Below are 19013 nucleotides of genomic sequence, written 5' to 3'. Positions count from 1 at the left end.
TTTAATTAAAAAATTGACATTACAGTAATTTCTAGGAAAATCATTTTTAATTAAATTTTTAAGGAGGATATTTGATGCTTCAATATAAGAATTTTTATTATTGCAAACCCTTTTGATCCTGTTAACTTGTGAGAAAATTAGATTTTAATGCTGTTTTTGTTTTTATTGTTATTGTTTTCATTGTATTTTTACTTTGTGGTTTTTTTCTAATTTGTTATTTTGTATTTCCTTTCTGTTAAAATGGTATATCTCTTGAGCATAATTTCGGGGGATTTTCGGGTCACGAGGAATCATTATTAGACTTAATGTCTGTATGTCCTCACAGAAAAAATCCCTTTATTTGAATCCCTGCCTGAGGGTGACCCTTGAAAAAGTCTTCAGGCCGGATTCTTTTTTAATATTTTTTAATAATTTTTTTTGGTTTAATTTTTATTTGATTTTGTTTTTCCTATTAACTTGATTCTAATACTTTTGTATATATATATATATATATATGTATGTATAGAAGTTTCTCTTTTTATGTTTGCAAAAAATTAATAAATGCTTGCTAGCAACAAGTAACTGGTATTTAAATTATTATACAGTGATGAAATTAATATCTGTTACAACAATTTTTAAAAATAAATATCGGGGAAATTCTTCTAAAAATGCCAAATTCTCTCGTATATAAAATGCATTATTTTTCATAATAGTGACATCGAAAAAGGTAGTAATAATTATAATTGGCATAATGTAGAACTAGAATATTCTTATATATATATATTAGTAATTTTAAAATTTTCTTATACATATATGCTTAAAATTTATACAATCATTTTTAGTATTATCTAATTTTAACAAAGAGTAATGAAAGCGCACACAACAGTAATGAGTAATTTTAGAGGAGTACACGATTTCTATGGATCACAATATCCCACAATTTACAGTTAAATGCATTAAACCGTGATGCTATTGATTTTATTTATTGAATGATGCGATTAAAAATTTTAATGACACTCTGAAAAAAAATCTATCTGTTTGCAAATTTCATAAACACCACCAACACAATTATTTATTCATCGTCTTACACACATCTACATTCATACACTCTTTCTTTCACAGGTATGAAAGCACTGAAATCACGAATATTTTCTTTAGTTAAAAAAAAAGAAATTCGATGCAATGCAAATTAATGAATTACTATCCTTTAAGTTTTCGCCAGTTATAAACTGCCATTTTTTAGAGCATTTAAAATAAAATTGTTAATTTAAAATCTTCTTAAGATTTTCTCAGAAAATTATTTCTCTTTAAGATTTTACTAAATAGGATAAAATATTTCATAAGATCTCAATCTAAAATTATTATATGATAACTTAATAAAATTATTATGCAGCAACAAAATTATGATAAGGATAGAGTTTGTTTTCCATAAAAATAGTATGAAATATAATTAATGCTCTATTCTGTTCATTTTTATTTAACACAGAAATTAAACTAATTTAGTTTGTTAAACTATTTTATAAAAATACTTCGATCAAAGTTAATAAGATTTGTATTTATTGGATCAAAAAAGGGCATAAGTCGAAATCGTTTTTAATACAGATAAATGCGAATTCATTTTATTGGAGTCAAGTAATAGAAAAACAGCAGTTTACAAAAAAAATTGTCTAATAAAGAATTTAATTTTCATATATATCAACACAAAACAGGATCTGTTAAAATAAAATTGTAACGTAAAATAGTATTATTTCTTTATCGATGATTTGATAAATTCTAATAAAGTGGTTTAAAGATTCAGGGATTTATTTTTCTCCTCACATAAACTTTTTCGTAACAAACTCACATTATTTTTATTCTCTTGTTTTGTAACATTAATACTTGCCTCATGAGATTCAAATTTTAATTAAATTTAAAACATGTCATTTTTTTCAGTTGAGTCTAGATTTTTGTAAAACAAACAATGATTATTTTCTGTTTTAGCGAATTTGGAGCCGAGTTTGTCTTTTCTAGAAGTGATTCGCTCACTCATATTATCTATATAAGCAAATCGATTGTCAGCTCTTCGCTACCTCAGTCGAACAGCTCATTAGCATTATAGAGATCACTTCCACATACCATTTCCTATTCATTCACAACTCCATCTATTTCATAAGTCACTTTTCTCGGCTTTACAACCAGCCCATTTTTGAAAAGGACGGATGCGTTTCTTTCCATTTTTGAATATTTCATTCGTATAATATTTTTAAAAATTAAGATTCTTGTAACTTCAGGTAGGTTAAATTGATATGTCATAGTCCCTGAAAATTTATTATCACCTTTTCTCATATAGGTGCTCTTATATCAAAATGCCCACGGTCCAATCAGCCGAAACATTTTATTGGTGAAAAATAATTGTATAGGTTTAATGCATCTGTTCCCAAATGGTTGCAAGCGATATGCGATTATTGTAAGTTGTAACAAAATGCCATATGTCGTTAGTGTTCCATTTATTACCTCAATATGCCATATATCTCATTGGGTGTGATTTAGAAGTAACGTTAATAATTAATATTTGTACTTCTCTATTTAATAATTCCAAGTATTAAAGTTAAAAAAAATTGGAAAATGCAATTTTATGTTATTACCATTATACGTAAAAGCATTGACACTATTGAATAATAAAACTTCCAGTTCATTCCCTTTTTAAAAATTCTGATCGATACATTTCCCTGGATAAGAAAATGATTCTTACTGATTTCAAAATGTTATCATATTTAAAATAATTAATTATGAATTGAAAAGTAATAAAATAATTAAAATAAAAAATAGTTTTGATTCAGTAATATATATTTCAATTTATTATTGTTTTTCTTGATTTTTATTAAGTTTTGTTAAATGATATATCAAACATTTTATAAGTTTATCTCGGTGCTAACTTTTCTTCGAATCTTACAATGATTGCTATTGGCAGATACCTTTAGTATTTGGAATTGTTGTAAATATCTACACTTCTTTTATGTACCAATAAAACGGTACTAAACAAAAGACATATTTATTTTTATTGCTCAATATTCTTACTGTGTTCTTGCTCTTTTTTCGTTTTGATTGAGATGTCCTCTCAACGGTGATAAAATGGGTAGAAATACAAACAACAATTTTGTCAAAATTCAATAAACTACTTCGACTTTTTTTTTACAGATATTCCCTTTATGTGGAATTAGTTAATAAATTATATCACTTCTCTTGATCCTAGGCAGCTGCCTAGTTCTATTCATTTGAGTCATCGTTATAACTGCGAATCTACAAGAAAAGTATTTCAAATTAAAGTAGTATTTTTTGAACTAATAAATTGCTAATGTAACATTCAGAGCATAAACAAAAAATATTAAATGACTCCATGCAAGTTATGCAGTGAATATAACTTTCAGGATTATTTATTAAATTCATATGCAGTCAACAACCAGAACTATAATAATATTAATAAATACTATAAAGTTTTCGCCTTATTTATTTTAAAATAAAAATATTCCAAATTCTATCGCCCTTTAAAAAAATGAGCAGTGTTTAGAAATAACCAAACAATACAAAAATTTTCATCACTGCTGATTTTTGAGGTTAAGTCTTATCAATAAATATCACAAAACTAAAGATGAAATAAAAATAATCTATTAAAATCATACTTTTAAAAAATCAATCTATTTAACATGCAAAAAAGGGTCAAACCTTTATGTTTATCAACAGTGAGAGAACCATCCAGATAATATATTTTCATAAACAATTAAAATCATTTATATTTCACAACAGTATTGAAAAGTATTTCTGTAAAATTTACTTAAAATATTTTTAAAAATTCATTGATAGGTAGACAATTGTACAACAATGAAACTATTATCATTAAAACGATATTTTTTGAATTTCATAAAAACAGTTTTTTACTTTGATATGTGTGTGAGATCCTGAGAAATCATCATTGGAAATCATTAAAGTTCCGATTAATTTTTTAATTAATTAAAATTCTACTTAAAATTTCAGGAACTTCGCTTGGAGATGTGAATTTCCATCCTTTAAAGTTAAAATTTGGTAAATTTAAGTTCACCGTTTTTTTCTATAGAGCGCCAACAGACACAAAGGCACACACATTCCCTTTTAGTATTAGTAGACATGAAGGATCATAGAAACTTTTTATAAGAAAGGAATAAAGTGCTCTCTAATATGGTTAAATAAATCACACAGCATTGTTAAAATTCATTACAAGTAGAAGGATGCTTCTATAATTTGGCAGTTTGCTAATTTGACTATTTGTAATTTGGCGTTTTCAGAAGATCCAGTTGGGAACTTGAAACTGAAAATAAGTCCGCGCATGTTAATGTCAGCACATCGTAAAAAATAGGTTTCTGTTTACACTTTGAAATATTTATTATATATAATATAATTTTCTGCATGATTTTGAATGTTTTATATAATAAGCATCGATTTTGATGTCATATTTTTTTCAGATAAATATCCACTCATTCAGCATCTTTATTGTTAGTCTGATCTTTGCTAAATATTGTCCATAAAAATTTTCAAATCGAATCATGCTGAATCATGTCTTACAGTCATTTCCTTTCTTCAGGAAGATCTCCATCTCAACGCACCGACTCTAAACCTCGTAGTTGTGACCGTCTCTATGCATCTCTGGCTTTTAGCATTTTGAGTCCTGACCACCCGGAAAACTACCCCGCTGACGTGAACTGCCGCTACACCATCCGGAGACTGGGGCCCAAAATCTGCAAGCTGAAACTCTCCTTCCGACAGTTTGACGTCGAATCGAGTGAAGGTTGCGAATATGATTATCTAGAAGTGGACGGAACGAAAATCTGCGGAACCTTGCCTCCCAACGAGATACGTATGTCAATAGTGATAATTTATTAATCCAATAACATGGATTGAATACCATCCAATTGAACAATTGAATAAAATAACAACCAATAACAACAATAAAACTGAATAACATCCAATAACAACAATTGAATAAAATTGAATAACATCCAATAACAACAATTGAATAGAACTGAATAACATCCAATAACAACAATTGAATAAAACTGAATAACATCCAATAACAACAATTGAATAAAACTGAATAACATCCAATAACAACAATTGAATAGAACTGAATAACATCCAATAACAACAATTGAATAGAACTGAATAACATCCAATAACAACAATTGAATAAAATTGAATAACATCCAATAACAACAATTGAATAAAACTGAATAACATCCAATAACAACAATTGAATAAAACTGAATAACATCCAATAACATGGATCGACAAATTTCCAGTGGCTCTCAAATTTTTTCGCTCCTCCTTTGCTAGCTTGCGTAATAAAAATTTTTCAAAGTTTCCTCATCATATAATACGAATTTTTTTTTCTTTTTGTAAAATGAGCATTTATATTTGCATAATGTAAATAAAAACAAATAACTACATTTTAGGTCACCTAAAACATTCAATGAATGAATTCCATTTGATAAAATAGGAACGGGATGAATGAACCTGTTGATGAAAAAAATGTTATATAAATGAAAATCATGTTGCTTTATTCTTTATACTGCTAGATAATATAAATATCATTAATAACCATTATCTGTCACTCGCTGGCGTCCTGGCATAGGGGTAACGCGTCTTGCCCGTGACTGGGTGTCCCGGGTACGAGTCCCGATTCGAGAATGGTTGTTCTTCTATATTCTATCTGTGAGGTGTGTGAATGTCACCCCTCCCCCCCCCCTGTAAAAAGAGGTTGTGCATGCGAATGTGACGCATGAAGTAGCTAAGTCGTACTCTTGCTCCTAGTTTGTGCTACTGAAAAAATAAGAGGCGCTCCCTCAGCTTAAATCGCTGACAGATAACTGACAGCGAGCTTAAGTGCCGTAAGTCACAACACAACAACAACGTTTGTCACTCTTGTTCTGATCTCCGGGGGTAAATTTCAAGAACCTTCGGAATGTGAAAATTCAACCAGAGCAACAATCTGTAAATGCAGCTAATCGTGTCCATTGAGATATAAAAACAAAGTGTACGACTGAAAAAGCTGAATTAAAAAAGTAGAAAAAAATTAAAAAGGTCTTTATACATAAAATGCTAACGTATATGCACTGAAATCCCCTTTACTACTTACTGTCTAATGGCAACAACCATATGTAAACAAAACATCATCATGTTCTGGAGATGAATCCCGATATCACCAAAAACATATACAGTCATAGGGGGAAAAATGCAATTGAAATCCAGAAATAGACTTCAAATAGAAAATTGAAAGAAACAATTGGAATACCTTTGGAGGAAGCATTTAAACTATTTTATGTACAATAAGTTAAAAATTTCATTAGTTTGCCATGTTAAATAATAATGAACAGCGAAATACAGATTCATTTGCAGGAGGAAACTCTCATTCAGAGTCTCAGAAACTCATTAGATATAATATATGATTACAGCACATTCAATTTTTTATATCATATCACTATAGAGTTTCTCTTATACTTATTGAATTTCCAGGTATGGTCGAATTCAAAGACTATCAGACAATTTTCACCTTCCATTCGGACTCGGCCAATTCAAAGTCCGGATTTGTCATCAAAGTGGAACAAGAAGAATGCCAAGATACACCACCACCGCTACCACCGAAACCACCGAAGGTTCAACCGCCAAAATTCGAGCCTCATCACCATTTCGAACCTCCAGTCGCAGAACCTCCCCTTATCGAAGAACCTTACATCTATCCACAACCACATTTCGAATATGAGCATCTGGTTGATTATCCAATATACGAAGCATCATCTCTGCAACGAAATTTACAGGTAGGAAACATACAAGTGCTTTTCTTAAGAAACGCGTAGCACATAGTGCAGAAAACTTCGGCAATTAACTGTACACGATTTTCTGGATTATTGTTATTATTATTATTATTATTATTATTAGCATGTAGTTTTCTGAGATTGGCCTCGATATGCAATACTGCTAGTGGGGCAACTACTGGTTGTGGGGACTAATAAAATACTGTCTTCCGATTTCAAGAGACCTTAACATGAGAAGCTACCATTATGTTAACTTTAATACCACTGCATACCCCTGCACTTAAATCTGCACTTGAAGATTACCAGCTGTTAAGTATGAGCAAACATGGGATGAAAAAGTGAATAGTGTCTTCTTGATAAAGTAATAAACGATAGATCGATATCTGTGGTATGGTTTTTGAGAAAACAGAAAGTATTAGTTCTAAAACTGAAGACAATAACAGAAAGACATGACTTCATATTCAAAAAAAAAAAGGAATAGTTATTTTTTTTTTTAATTTTAATGCACCACGTTTATAAAACGTATTTAAATGTATAAATAATTTCTTCTAGCCCCGTTTAGATTTATAACTCCATACAGAGTCCTAATGTCATATAAGTTATTCTGAAACTTTGTGATTAAGAATTTCTCAAAATTCACAATCCCAGCTTCGTTAGTAACTGCAGCAAGATTTTGGAAGTGATTCTTAAGAATATATAATCTTATCAATAAATCAGAGGTTTTTATCTGCAGTTAGAGAGCGGAATGCTCATAAGGCAAAACATTTGCCCGTCGTTGTAATTAATTAACGTCAGAGCAACTAAGTTTGCACAAGAATTATTATTTAAGGAATTTTAAAAATTCACTAATTGTCAGACAATTTATAAGAAGTTATAAATCTGTATAGGGATAGGACAAATTATTTTATATTTTTTAATCTGTTTTATAAAGATAGTGTATTCATCTTTTTTTTTAATTTAAATAATTATTTTCAGCTTTTTATTTGTGTGGATGGGAAATGACAGTCAATTTTCAACTAACTTCCAGATGATTTAACGAATTGGTGTGATACCACCTGTCGGTAATAAAAGTTTTTAATCAATTGCAAAATGTGTGCCGAACAGACAAACAAGCAAATAGACAGAAAGAAAAAAAAGAGTTAACATTGCATTGTAATCTAGTTCTGAACTATGTTTAAAGTTTTAAGTCTCTAGCTAATTGGGAAGTTAGTTTAAAACCGACTGCAAAATTTGAACCGAACGGAAAAGAAACGAATTAATAAAAATGTTTTAAGAAATACAGTATCAAAGTATAAATCATAATTATAGAAAAAGCTTAAAAGTAAAATTGGAGCTAAATGAGCTATACAAAATTAGATTTAAAGAACAGTGGTATAAAAACAACAACAAAACAAAGAACAAAAGCATGCATAAAAGCAATACGATAGCAGAGACAGGTATAAAGTTTTAAAAAAGAAAAAAAAAAAAGATGCTTCGAAAAAAGTTATGTAAAGTACTCAAGTCTATAAGCAGGTGCAAAATATCCAGGCCAAGGGTGAAAAAGAATCTAAATATGAAAATACAAACATAAAAAATAGTCCATTGTAAAAGGGAAACCTTTTAAAAATGTTATTGAATGTGATTGCCATACTTTCTAGAACAAAAAAAATGCATAAATTAATAAAATCATTAGCCTGCAGTGCTTTGATGTAGTAGTTTTTAACAATTCTTGTAGCTACGGTTAACGCCGGAAATTCAATTTCAAAATTAAAATTTAAAAAAATCTTGCCTTATGAGTTCCACGGAACAAAAGAGAGGTTGCATAGTGTAGAAAAAATAACATTTGAACCATTTTTTGTTACGAACGGTGGAGTTTTAAGAAGTCATAACTAATTTTGTTGAAATGAAGAAGCAAACATTTTTATATTAAATGTAAGATGCTGTTAGTTTTAAAAAAAAGTAAAGTTAAATCAAATATAAAATAAAAATATTATCATAAAATTTCTTAACGTCAATTAACAGTATTTTAAAAAAGGATTAAATATCTCAAAATAATGTAGTACAATTATGGAGATGAGTTTAACTTTTTAAAGATCTCATTCAAAAGATTTGCTAGAGTTCTTAGACTGCCTAGTTACGCAAATGAATATAAGCCTACTTAGAATTTTTTTTATTTATTAAAATAAAGTATAGAAATATTTATTTTTTACTTTAATCGAATGCAAAATTAACTATGAGTCTGATATATAATGCCGGATTAAGTTTTCTAGTGTTCCTTAGGAGATGCAAGTCTCACCCACCTCTTTCTTTTCTCTTTCCCAAATATTATAATCTTAAGAGATGTGATTTCAAATATTATAATATAACTAATATTTTGTTATTGGTTTTAATTTAAATTCTGTATAAAAAATTTCGATCAGCAAATTTTAAGAAGTTGGAATAGCAAAGTGTTTCATAACGAGCACTTTCAAGAAAGTTGACTTCAAATATCACATTTGCATAATGATTTACATTATTATGTAAAGTTAAATTTTAAAATAAAAAATGACAAAGGATTCTAATACATTCTAAATACTATTTAATTATAAGTTCCGATATTTTTTAATTATATTATATTTTTAAATTGTCAAAAAACATAAAATAAGACCAAAAAAAAAGGGTAAATGATTAAGAATGCTGTTAGAATAATGTACTAAAATTTAAAAGGTACTTGAAATGTTGAGTGTCTGACTTCTGTAAATTAAATAAAAGCACAAAATTCAATTAGTCTCAGAATACAGAAGGAAAAAAACGTGAGGGTTGACAACGGGTTACGCCGTTGCCTACTTTACCTTTTTAAATTCTGGCCTTGCTGGTTTGATCTGGTTTTCTACCAGATGGAATTGTCTTGCCAAAAGTTTCTGGCATACTCTCTAATAAAGCTATTATTCCAGTAAACATCTTGCATGCTATTGGTGTATAATAGTTACGATATATTCTCTATCACTAAATATTAATCTTTGGCGTGAATGTAGCATTCTTACTGAATCCATCATGCGATTCTTGGCGCATTTTTTGGCGTTTAATCTCTAGCATAAGGTTAATAGTAAACAAAAATTAGAATTTTGTTTTAGACGCATTTACCCAACCGATTGAAACAAAAATGTAATATGGAACTATTCTTGTAGTCAAAAAATCACCTATTAAATTTGAAACATTTAAATCACTCCGTTTTACAGTGATCCCGTTTACATTTTTCTGAAAGTAAAAATCAACAAACAGTCCATTTTTGATTGGATTTGACTCAAAATTTAATAAGTCATTACATCACAAATGTTAAATCTGTGTATTAAATTTTATCCATCTAGTAGCTCTCTTCGTTTCCTAGTTATCATGTCATTTTATATTCGAACAGCCGGGCAGACAGATTTCCTCTGAATAGATTTTCCTCTAAATTTCATAGAAATTTAGAAATACGTTGTAAAGACCATATACCAAATTTCATCCTTTTAAAGGTATAAATACGTTAAAATCTTGAATTTGAATTTTTTGACGACTACAATATTTTCTCTATACTCAGTATACGAGAAAATAAATAAGAATGCCTCTTGTTCCAGAACTGAAATCAACTCATTCTTTGAATTCTGAGTCACGCCGTATGTTTTGAAAATAAGATTAAAATACGAAACATTGCATTTTAAGAGCATAGATATGACGAATTGTAATGACATTATGATCCATTTCTATGTTTGAAATAAAAGAAAATATTATTCGCACAAAAATACTGACACATAAAAGGAAATAGAATGCAATGGCCATGATGCTTCCATTTTTATTAAATTTTGCACTTACTGTAGATGTAATTTTTAATAGTTGTAGAAATGAAGGGCAGGTGGTTTCTAAAGGACAATACAATGTCAAAAACATGAATACATATGAAAGCATTGTGATTTTATTATATAAAGTTGTGTAAGTAAATGCATAAATTGCGTTGGAAATACGTCAATGGGAGAATTCATAAGTGTTGTATGAAATTCTGTTTTTCGTTCGACTCACTGGAAAAAATACGTTCTGTTTGGAAGAAGCAAACAATCGCAAAGAATGGTTTACTTTCATTTTATGCCGTAACATAACATCTGAACAGCTTTATTTCAATCATATCAACTGTTTCTTTAAAGAAACTGCATGTGAAGAGTTAGTCACGTGGTCAAAAAACCTATTTCATTCATTTTCTGCCCTTTCTAATTATTATTTTTACTGCTAAATTGAAAGTCTTTCATTTAAAACCATGGTTTCAGTAATTTGTATGCAATGATGCCAAAGACCGTTATAAAAAGTGACATGAGATATATATATATATATATATATATATATATATATATATATATACACACATTACAAATTTTTTCGTATAATTTGATCCGGTTAGTATATGTTTTGAATTCTTTACTTTATACTTTAGCTCGTATTATTGTATAAAACATTACCTTTAGAGTTAAGATACCTTATAAGATACCAGATATTGTGCTTTTCCTAAAATTCATGAACAACTAATAACCTTTAGATTAAAACTTGCGGTACCAATACTTATATGAACAAACGCGGAAGTATTTACTCAAAGTATGTGAGCACCATTCTCGAAAGGAGGAATACACTTGGATTATAAAAAACTAAAATAAAGTCATTGAATCCCTCCAAAAAATTGAATTAATTTAACAGAAACTTATGGCTTTCAAAATCTTTTTACGAGTGTCCTTTTAGACAAACTACAAGAAATTTTAATGAACTATTTCTAACACATACTCAACATCCCAATAACTTATTGGTAAAATCTACCCTCCGACTGCATACACAATAATTTTTTTTGCAACGGAGAAATACCTTTCAACAAGTAAAAGCTATCCCGCAGGAAACAAATTTTTCTTCTCCAATGAAACAATCTGCATATTTCTTCACTTATTTGAAAGAACACATGTTTTAAAAATCAACTGAGTCTTCAGATGCATTGATGACCTGTTTACAGTTAACTACTCATATTTCAATTCTCCTACCCAAAATATTTATCCAGATGAGTTAGAAACTTATCAAAAACAGTACTCGCCAACAACATATAATGTTTTTAGACCTGATTATACAGCTAAAATTATAGAAAGCGATGTTTATGAGAAAAGAATCAAGCTGAAATTTAATTTTAATAGATATATTTTTAGAACTCCAATATATGCTGCAAAATCTACAACGAAACCATTTTAAATTGATTCATAAGAATTATTAAAACGTGAAACGAACAAAGTCAGCTAAAAATCAAATCAAACATCTAATAGATTTTACTCACTATCAATAACATCCCCACCAATACATTTAAACCTTTAATCAACGGTTGTTAAATATAAGTAAAGGACCCCATTTGTGGTTATTTTAAATTCGAAGCAGAATCATCCAACAAGATTTGAATTAAACAACGAAAATGCTTCTTTTGGCCACAGTATAAAGGTCCCGAATATTTCAATAATAATTTTTATTCCAATTTAAAATTATTTTTCCAGTCATCAAGCTAATATTTATCCTTCATAATCACTCTAAACATTTTTTAATTTAACAGTTTTCCTTCTTTTCATTTACAATGCATTTTTAATTGATACTTTCACCACACTCAATAGTTTAAAAGCCTTCAACTGGCAATCTTCATAAATGCACGCCGAAATCCCGATGTCCCGATATATGATACATTTCAACTGCATCGACCTTTCACCCATGCGGAGAATTTATTATAGTTTTTTTTCTTTGTTTTTTACTTTTCATTACTTCTATTTTCGCTCAACCTTACTGTACTGTGAACTTCGTATTTACAATAATATTTTATTATTTTTATTTATTTTGTATCGCATTTTTATATGTCACCGCTTTTCCACCTCTACAGAATTGGTCTACAGTAACATTTGGAGTGAAAACAATATCATTTCATTTAATTATCCGAAACTATCTGCAGAAAATGCTATAACTCCTTTTGCGATTCGCATTGATTTCATTCCCTGATGAGCAAATTAATGTGTTGTTTGCCATATTTAAAATTCTGTTGCCATATTTAATAGTTATTTACAATTTATTTTTATAGAGTCCCTTGAATTGTAGCATTCTGCACATTCGCTTCACCTATGTTTTCCATCCCCCCCCCCCATTTCTCATGTTTTAAGTACTTTTCTTCTTTACTCCTATTTACCTTAGGGCCGCGATGGCTTGGTGGTAAGGTCTCGGCTTCAGAACCGGAGGGTTTCAGCCAGATTCCACCGAAAAATCGTCGTGTAAGCGGGTCTGGTGCACATTAAATCCGTCGGGGCCAAACGCCCTTCCGCTTGTGTAGCGTGAAAGTTTGGAGATGGGGATGCTAGCTCAGGTGACGTTCTTGTCATCTGACCGGGGTTCAAAATTACGAGTTCCGTCCCAAAATATCCCTAGTGTTGCTTTAAAACGGAATGTTCATATAACTACACTAAAAGCTATTTAACTACGGTCTCACTTTATTTGTTATTTCTGTTGTTATATTTTTACTTTTTTTCCTTTACTTGTATTTTATTTTGTTTCTCTCTTTATATATAAATATATGTATTCTTTTTTTGAAAGCACACATTTGCCAGAAGTATATTTTCATTTATTAAATCATTTTGAATTCTAGCCATTTGCAATGAATCTACCTTTATGGGATTGTTTCAGATGGCGACTCAGAACTGCGATCGGACGTTTAAGAGACCAGAATTTGAGATCCGCAGCGTGAACTTTCCCCTTCCTTACCCCAACGGCCTCAACTGCCGATACCTGGTCCAGAAGGCATCAGAGGACATCTGTTGGGTGAAGCTGGTCTTCCTCAGGTTCGACCTGGAGCCCAGCGACGACTGTCACTTCGACTACCTGAGCATCAACGGCAAACGGATTTGTGGTACATTGCAGGACGATGAAATTAGTGAGTTTCCTGTATTTTTGAAGTCCGCCAAAACTTAATTTTATAAAAAATTAAGTTTTGGCTGTGTAAGTTAACAGCGGTGTAATTTATTAACGGTGTAAATTTACATATCAAAGATCACTAGAAAATATGATTCAAACTTAAGGAATGAAATTCCAAGTAAATGCTACAAGACGTTATTGGATCAAGTAGTTTGTTCTTTAAAATAACTTATACTCTCTGTCTTAAGTTATAAAGTACTGGAAACAGGATTTAACCGTTAACCGTTACGGTAATTAACTTGAAAAATTCGTGAATTTGGAACGGATTTAATCTACTGGTGCGAGAAATAGTATATACAATAAGGCAGTGGATTTTGTGTGGCAATTCATTTATTTGAGTGAAAAGATATACATATTAATTAGAATTGTAAAGAAAAGTCTTCCTACAACTGAAACCACTCTTGCCGTAAACAAGAATGTACATGATTGATTTTGTCCTAGTTTGAATGACGAATTAAATTCCTCATTCGCAATTTAAAGAAAACAGGTGTTTGATTATAATCCCAGTAATCAAATGTACTCAATGTTTTAAAATAATTACAAAATCTTCGAGCTAAACATTTTTAACAGCAAAATGAAATACCGTGTAGAAGAGGTTTTGTATAAATATTTCTACAAACTCTGTCAATAGCTTTTATAGGAAAATAAACATAAAAATATTTCATTGATATTTATTCTTTGAAAATTATAATGAGATCCCGATCACATCGCTTTTTCACGATTAAAATGCGTGGCCTAGTGAAATCGAAATAGCATATGACATGCCTTAGATGTTAGTTTTTTTTAATGCGTTGCTCAAAAACCATTAATCAAAAGCAGTTGAATCGTGGACCATCTTTTCCCTTTGCAACATTATTATTAGTTTAATCATGGTCAATCCTCTTATCAGAAAAAACTCCGTCCTGAATGGGAAAAGTATAGATACTCTCGAGTATTGGACCTAATGGGGTGGAAGGGCAGGCCAAATAACAAAAGAGCCGGATAGACCAGAGTTCTGTGAACTCATTTTCTTTGCCTACCAATATCAGGAGAGAAAGTTTTTATACCAAAACTCACTGTTATAATAAGTATTTTCTCACTTCTTATTGAGTTCTGGCGAGTTAAAATAGAAGGCTCTGTATTGGTAGTTTATATATGTTAGATACTGCATTCACGTTTAAAGAATTTATAAGAGAAAAAGTAAGTTAAAGCATATCAATTTTTCACATTTTAACACAAATTCTGTAATGCCTAACTTAAATGCAGGAAATATAAACAAAACTTTCAATTGAAAATGTAACACTAAAGCTGCTTTTTTCCAGCCACAACTTGTATTTTGCGCACGACACGTAGAATGATCATCGCAGACGTCCGTTTCCAATGCCTTGGCAATATTGCTGATGCAACGCCTTACCTTCCTCGTTTAATTACAATAAAAGAAAACTAGGCCGGATAGTCGTGAACCGGATACTCGGAAGTGTACTATACTGTTATAGTGCAAAGCTTTCATTTCTACTTCAAAATACTTAAAGTATCCTTGTAAACACAAAATAGTAAAATATTTGATGCTATTAGAATCATTCGAATAAAAATTAAACATGAGTTTTAAAAGCATTTCAGATTATTTTCAACGACATAGTAAAGATTTAAAGATGTAAAATTGTATAGAAATAATAAAGAACACATTGGCTTAGTTTCTGTTTCTCTTGTTAGCTTAATTGGCATATGTGTGCAGGATTTCCGCTCAAATTGTAGTCGAACACTACAATAATGACCAATCAGACTTCCTAATACTTATAAATAAGCATATGGTTCAGAATGGAAAAATACTTTTAATGATGCAAATAATTATATTTTATGTCTTTTGAATCAAGAAAAGCTCTGTTGAAAAGATTGCGATTATTTTATTCAGTCGCTCTATCATATAGATATATTTAATAATATATGGCGCACAATTTTAACTTTAAAAAGAATTTCCGTTCCTTCATTATTAAAACTGAGCAAGTTGAGAGGCTTTGGATTAACTTCTGCTTCAAATAAGAACCTTGCGTTCAATGGCAGGTCTTCCTCAAAAGGACTAATGAAATGCTTTAAAATAATGATATTCAAAGTCTTATAATTCAGTGAGTTTTAGTGGTTTTAGGTATAGTTAGCAAAAACACTTTAATTTTTAAAATAATGGGTAAATATCTTATCGATTACTGCCGGAATAACAAAAGCTCTGGATTAGTGAATGTTCGGTTAAAAAATAGAATATCCTATATTTATTACGCAAGTTACACAAGATGAGTGATTACTTTTGGTAAAGAAAACACATCATAGTATCAAATCTTTGATTGTTATGCAAGATATACAAAATAAGCGAAAGTTCGTTAAAAAACGAATTTTAATAGCAAAATCTGTGTTTATTTACAAGGTATGCCAAATTTTATTATGTATAATAAATATTACAAAACATAAGAAACAAATTATTGTGACGATTAAAGCTCCGTGATATCGATATCAATGACTTATTTTCCTTTTATGTTCTGAACTTACCCTTCAGATAATATTGGTTTGCTGAGGATTGAGGGGAGAAATATATGGGAATCGTTTTACTTTTGTTAGCTGACATTGATTCATTCAACAAATGTGCGCTTTTAGGCAGCTAACAGACATTCAAAGAGAAAACTTTTCACAACTGCAACCTTTGTCACTCAAATAACTGCTTGAGGAATCTTGGCCCTGAGAATTGTTCACTTTTACAACTTCTTCCGGTCTTGCATGGCTTCAATCCAACTAGGTAGTTAGCATTTATTTTGAAGAATCTTTTCTTTTTTTTTTTTTTTTTTTCTTTTTTTTTCAATAAACTTTTATGGGTTCAATCGCCCTCAAGAAGGGAAAAGGGGAATTTTTTTAACTATTTTTAAAAGTGAATGGCATATATTAAGAAGCATCGATAAAAACTTTTGAACGAAATCCTCAATAATTAAATCTATTATGTGTATTATGTATTTAATAAATGTTTCGTGTTCGAAATTGATTTGAATATTTAAAAAATATTAAAATAAACATTATCGAATACTCAACAAAAAAAAAGTCAGCCTTATTTCATCCCAAGGAAAGTATTTCCGTTAAAAAAACATTTATTATTGTTTGGAATTTCAGCTACTATATAAATATTTAAATAAAGCTATAAAGCTAGTTACTTTTTATAAGTTAAAAATATTTTACATAATTTTGTAAAGTCAGTAGCTCTAACTTATGTTAAATATATATATAAAGTAATTAATATTTACAATAATATATACATAAAGTAATAAATATTCAGAACTTAGCCGTGTTACCTAAGCTCTAAATATTTATTAGGAAATAAGATTTCTAAGATTTCCTAAGATTTCTAAGATTTTTTCCATCAAAATCTAAGATTCTAGATTTTGATGGAAAATGCGCAGTAGAAAAAATACTTCTTATTGTTTAAAATATAAAGCACAGTGAAATAAATTTCATTTCGCAAAAGTTAAAACGATTAAAATATGAGAGACAAGAGAACTGCCACAAAAAATTTATTTCGCCTCGGATTGTTGGGGAAAATAGGCTTGAAAGTAAAAAACACTTTTCACTTCAAATCATTACAGCTAAAAGCGAAACATTGTTTCGAAAGCCCGAAATACGAATGCCCATTTGCATTTTCGAATTTGTGAGTGTGTAAGTAAGTACACGAAAATAATAAAGTTTTGTTAATAAAATCACCGATAATACCAGAAGTTCCACAATCTCACACTAAAAAGACAAAAAAAAAAATTAAAAATCAGACATTCTTGTTTCATCTTTAAATAAAAAAAAAAACTCATTCTATATAATGACAGCGTCTCTTAATCCCTTAAAAGTTTTTTAATCGACTCATTAGATGACGCCTTCTGGAAATGCGCTGCCTTATATGTACATTCCATTAAGAACTCATATTATACTTGATGTGTTTCTGCAATGTGTCATTTTAATATCAAGTTATAGCATCTCAAATTTAGTTTCTAGTTAAAAATTTAACAAACTATAACTCAATGCCCGTGTTAAGACGAATTATAGGGTTAAAGTTTTAGTTTTTGAAACTAATATTTTATATTTTTTTCCCTTTCTCCTTCTTTTTATTGAATCTGTTTCTTTTTCGAATAATTTATTTTATTTTAAATATGTATCAAAATATTTTTTCTTATAATTTTCGCATAAAAAAACTTTTTTTTAACAGTAAAATGTATATTTTCATATTTCGGCTTCAATTATTTTTTTTCAGATTTTTTTTATGTCTTTTTGCCCGTATAGTTCGGAAAATCGAATTATAAGTAATATTTGCTCTGCATTATTCTGGGTAAACTGAAAGCCTTAAAAATTGTGAGCACCTTGTTTCGAAATGTCGAATTTCCGCTATTGTTCTTGCAATTATTAACTATCGCAATTATTTGTAGAATTTCCAGTATTAAATAATATATTATTGAATTAAAAATTTCAAAAAATTTCTAATATCTAATCAATAAAACCTCACTACGTTCCGCCCAACATGTTGTTACGTAAGTCCGATGTTTGTAACATAAGGCTCAGGATGATTTTTTCCTCCTCTTTGTCCAAAGAGCAATAAAGAACATAAAATCCATCTGCTTCATTTTGTCAAGCCATCCTTCCGAAACTGCCAGTAAAAGAATGAGAATCCAGCGACGTAAACACATAAAATCGAAACCTATTATTCTCTGGGAAATAGCAAAGGACGAATGAAGATTACGACGCGTTCTTACGCTTCTGGGAAACGAAAACTTTTTCATCGGAATGAGATCTCGAATAATTTTCTACGCTTCTTGTTTTCAGTTTGCTAACTTAAGTTCGATATCACGTTCGGCGATATGTTAAGAAAGGAATCAGAGCACTTTTATCTCTGACCTTTAAAAATATGTAACAATTCAGATATATTTATTTCCATACTCTGAATTTGGCTTCTAGCATTTGTTCAAATAACATAGGGTTTGTGAGAAAGCTTAAAACGAACTAGCTACTCCAATGAGAATAATTAGAACTATTCCTTATTTTGACGCTTTGCTTCGGTCTGAGGAAGGTTCGGAATTGCCCAGAAGTATATGCAAATGTAATGAATTACCATAAATGTATGTTTCAGCAATAAATTAAAAAATATATATATTTAAAAAACATTCAGTAGGTTTAATGCTCAAAAAGATAACAAAAAAACAATTTTAATATTTAAAATTTTGCTATAATCTATACTTATATATAAAGCTCAATGTGGGTGTGTGT

General features: G+C 29.7%; 1 protein-coding gene across 2 annotated transcripts in view; it reads left to right on the top strand.

The window, feature by feature from the left end:
- LOC129981593 (cubilin-like) overlaps window positions 1-19013 on the top strand; it is a 134147-nt gene that overhangs the window by 71887 nt on the left and 43247 nt on the right. For both annotated transcript variants that reach the window (XM_056092500.1, XM_056092499.1), the window contains exons 15-17: window positions 4574-4846; window positions 6502-6803; window positions 13470-13716. In XM_056092500.1, the coding sequence (XP_055948475.1) occupies window positions 4574-4846; window positions 6502-6803; window positions 13470-13716 (822 nt within the window). The remainder of the gene's footprint in view (window positions 1-4573; window positions 4847-6501; window positions 6804-13469; window positions 13717-19013) is intronic.

Source organism: Argiope bruennichi, chromosome 8 (genome assembly GCF_947563725.1).
Source record: "Argiope bruennichi chromosome 8, qqArgBrue1.1, whole genome shotgun sequence".
NCBI classification, from domain to species: Eukaryota; Metazoa; Arthropoda; class Arachnida; order Araneae; family Araneidae; genus Argiope; species Argiope bruennichi.
This window is presented reverse-complemented; position numbering and strand designations above follow the sequence as displayed.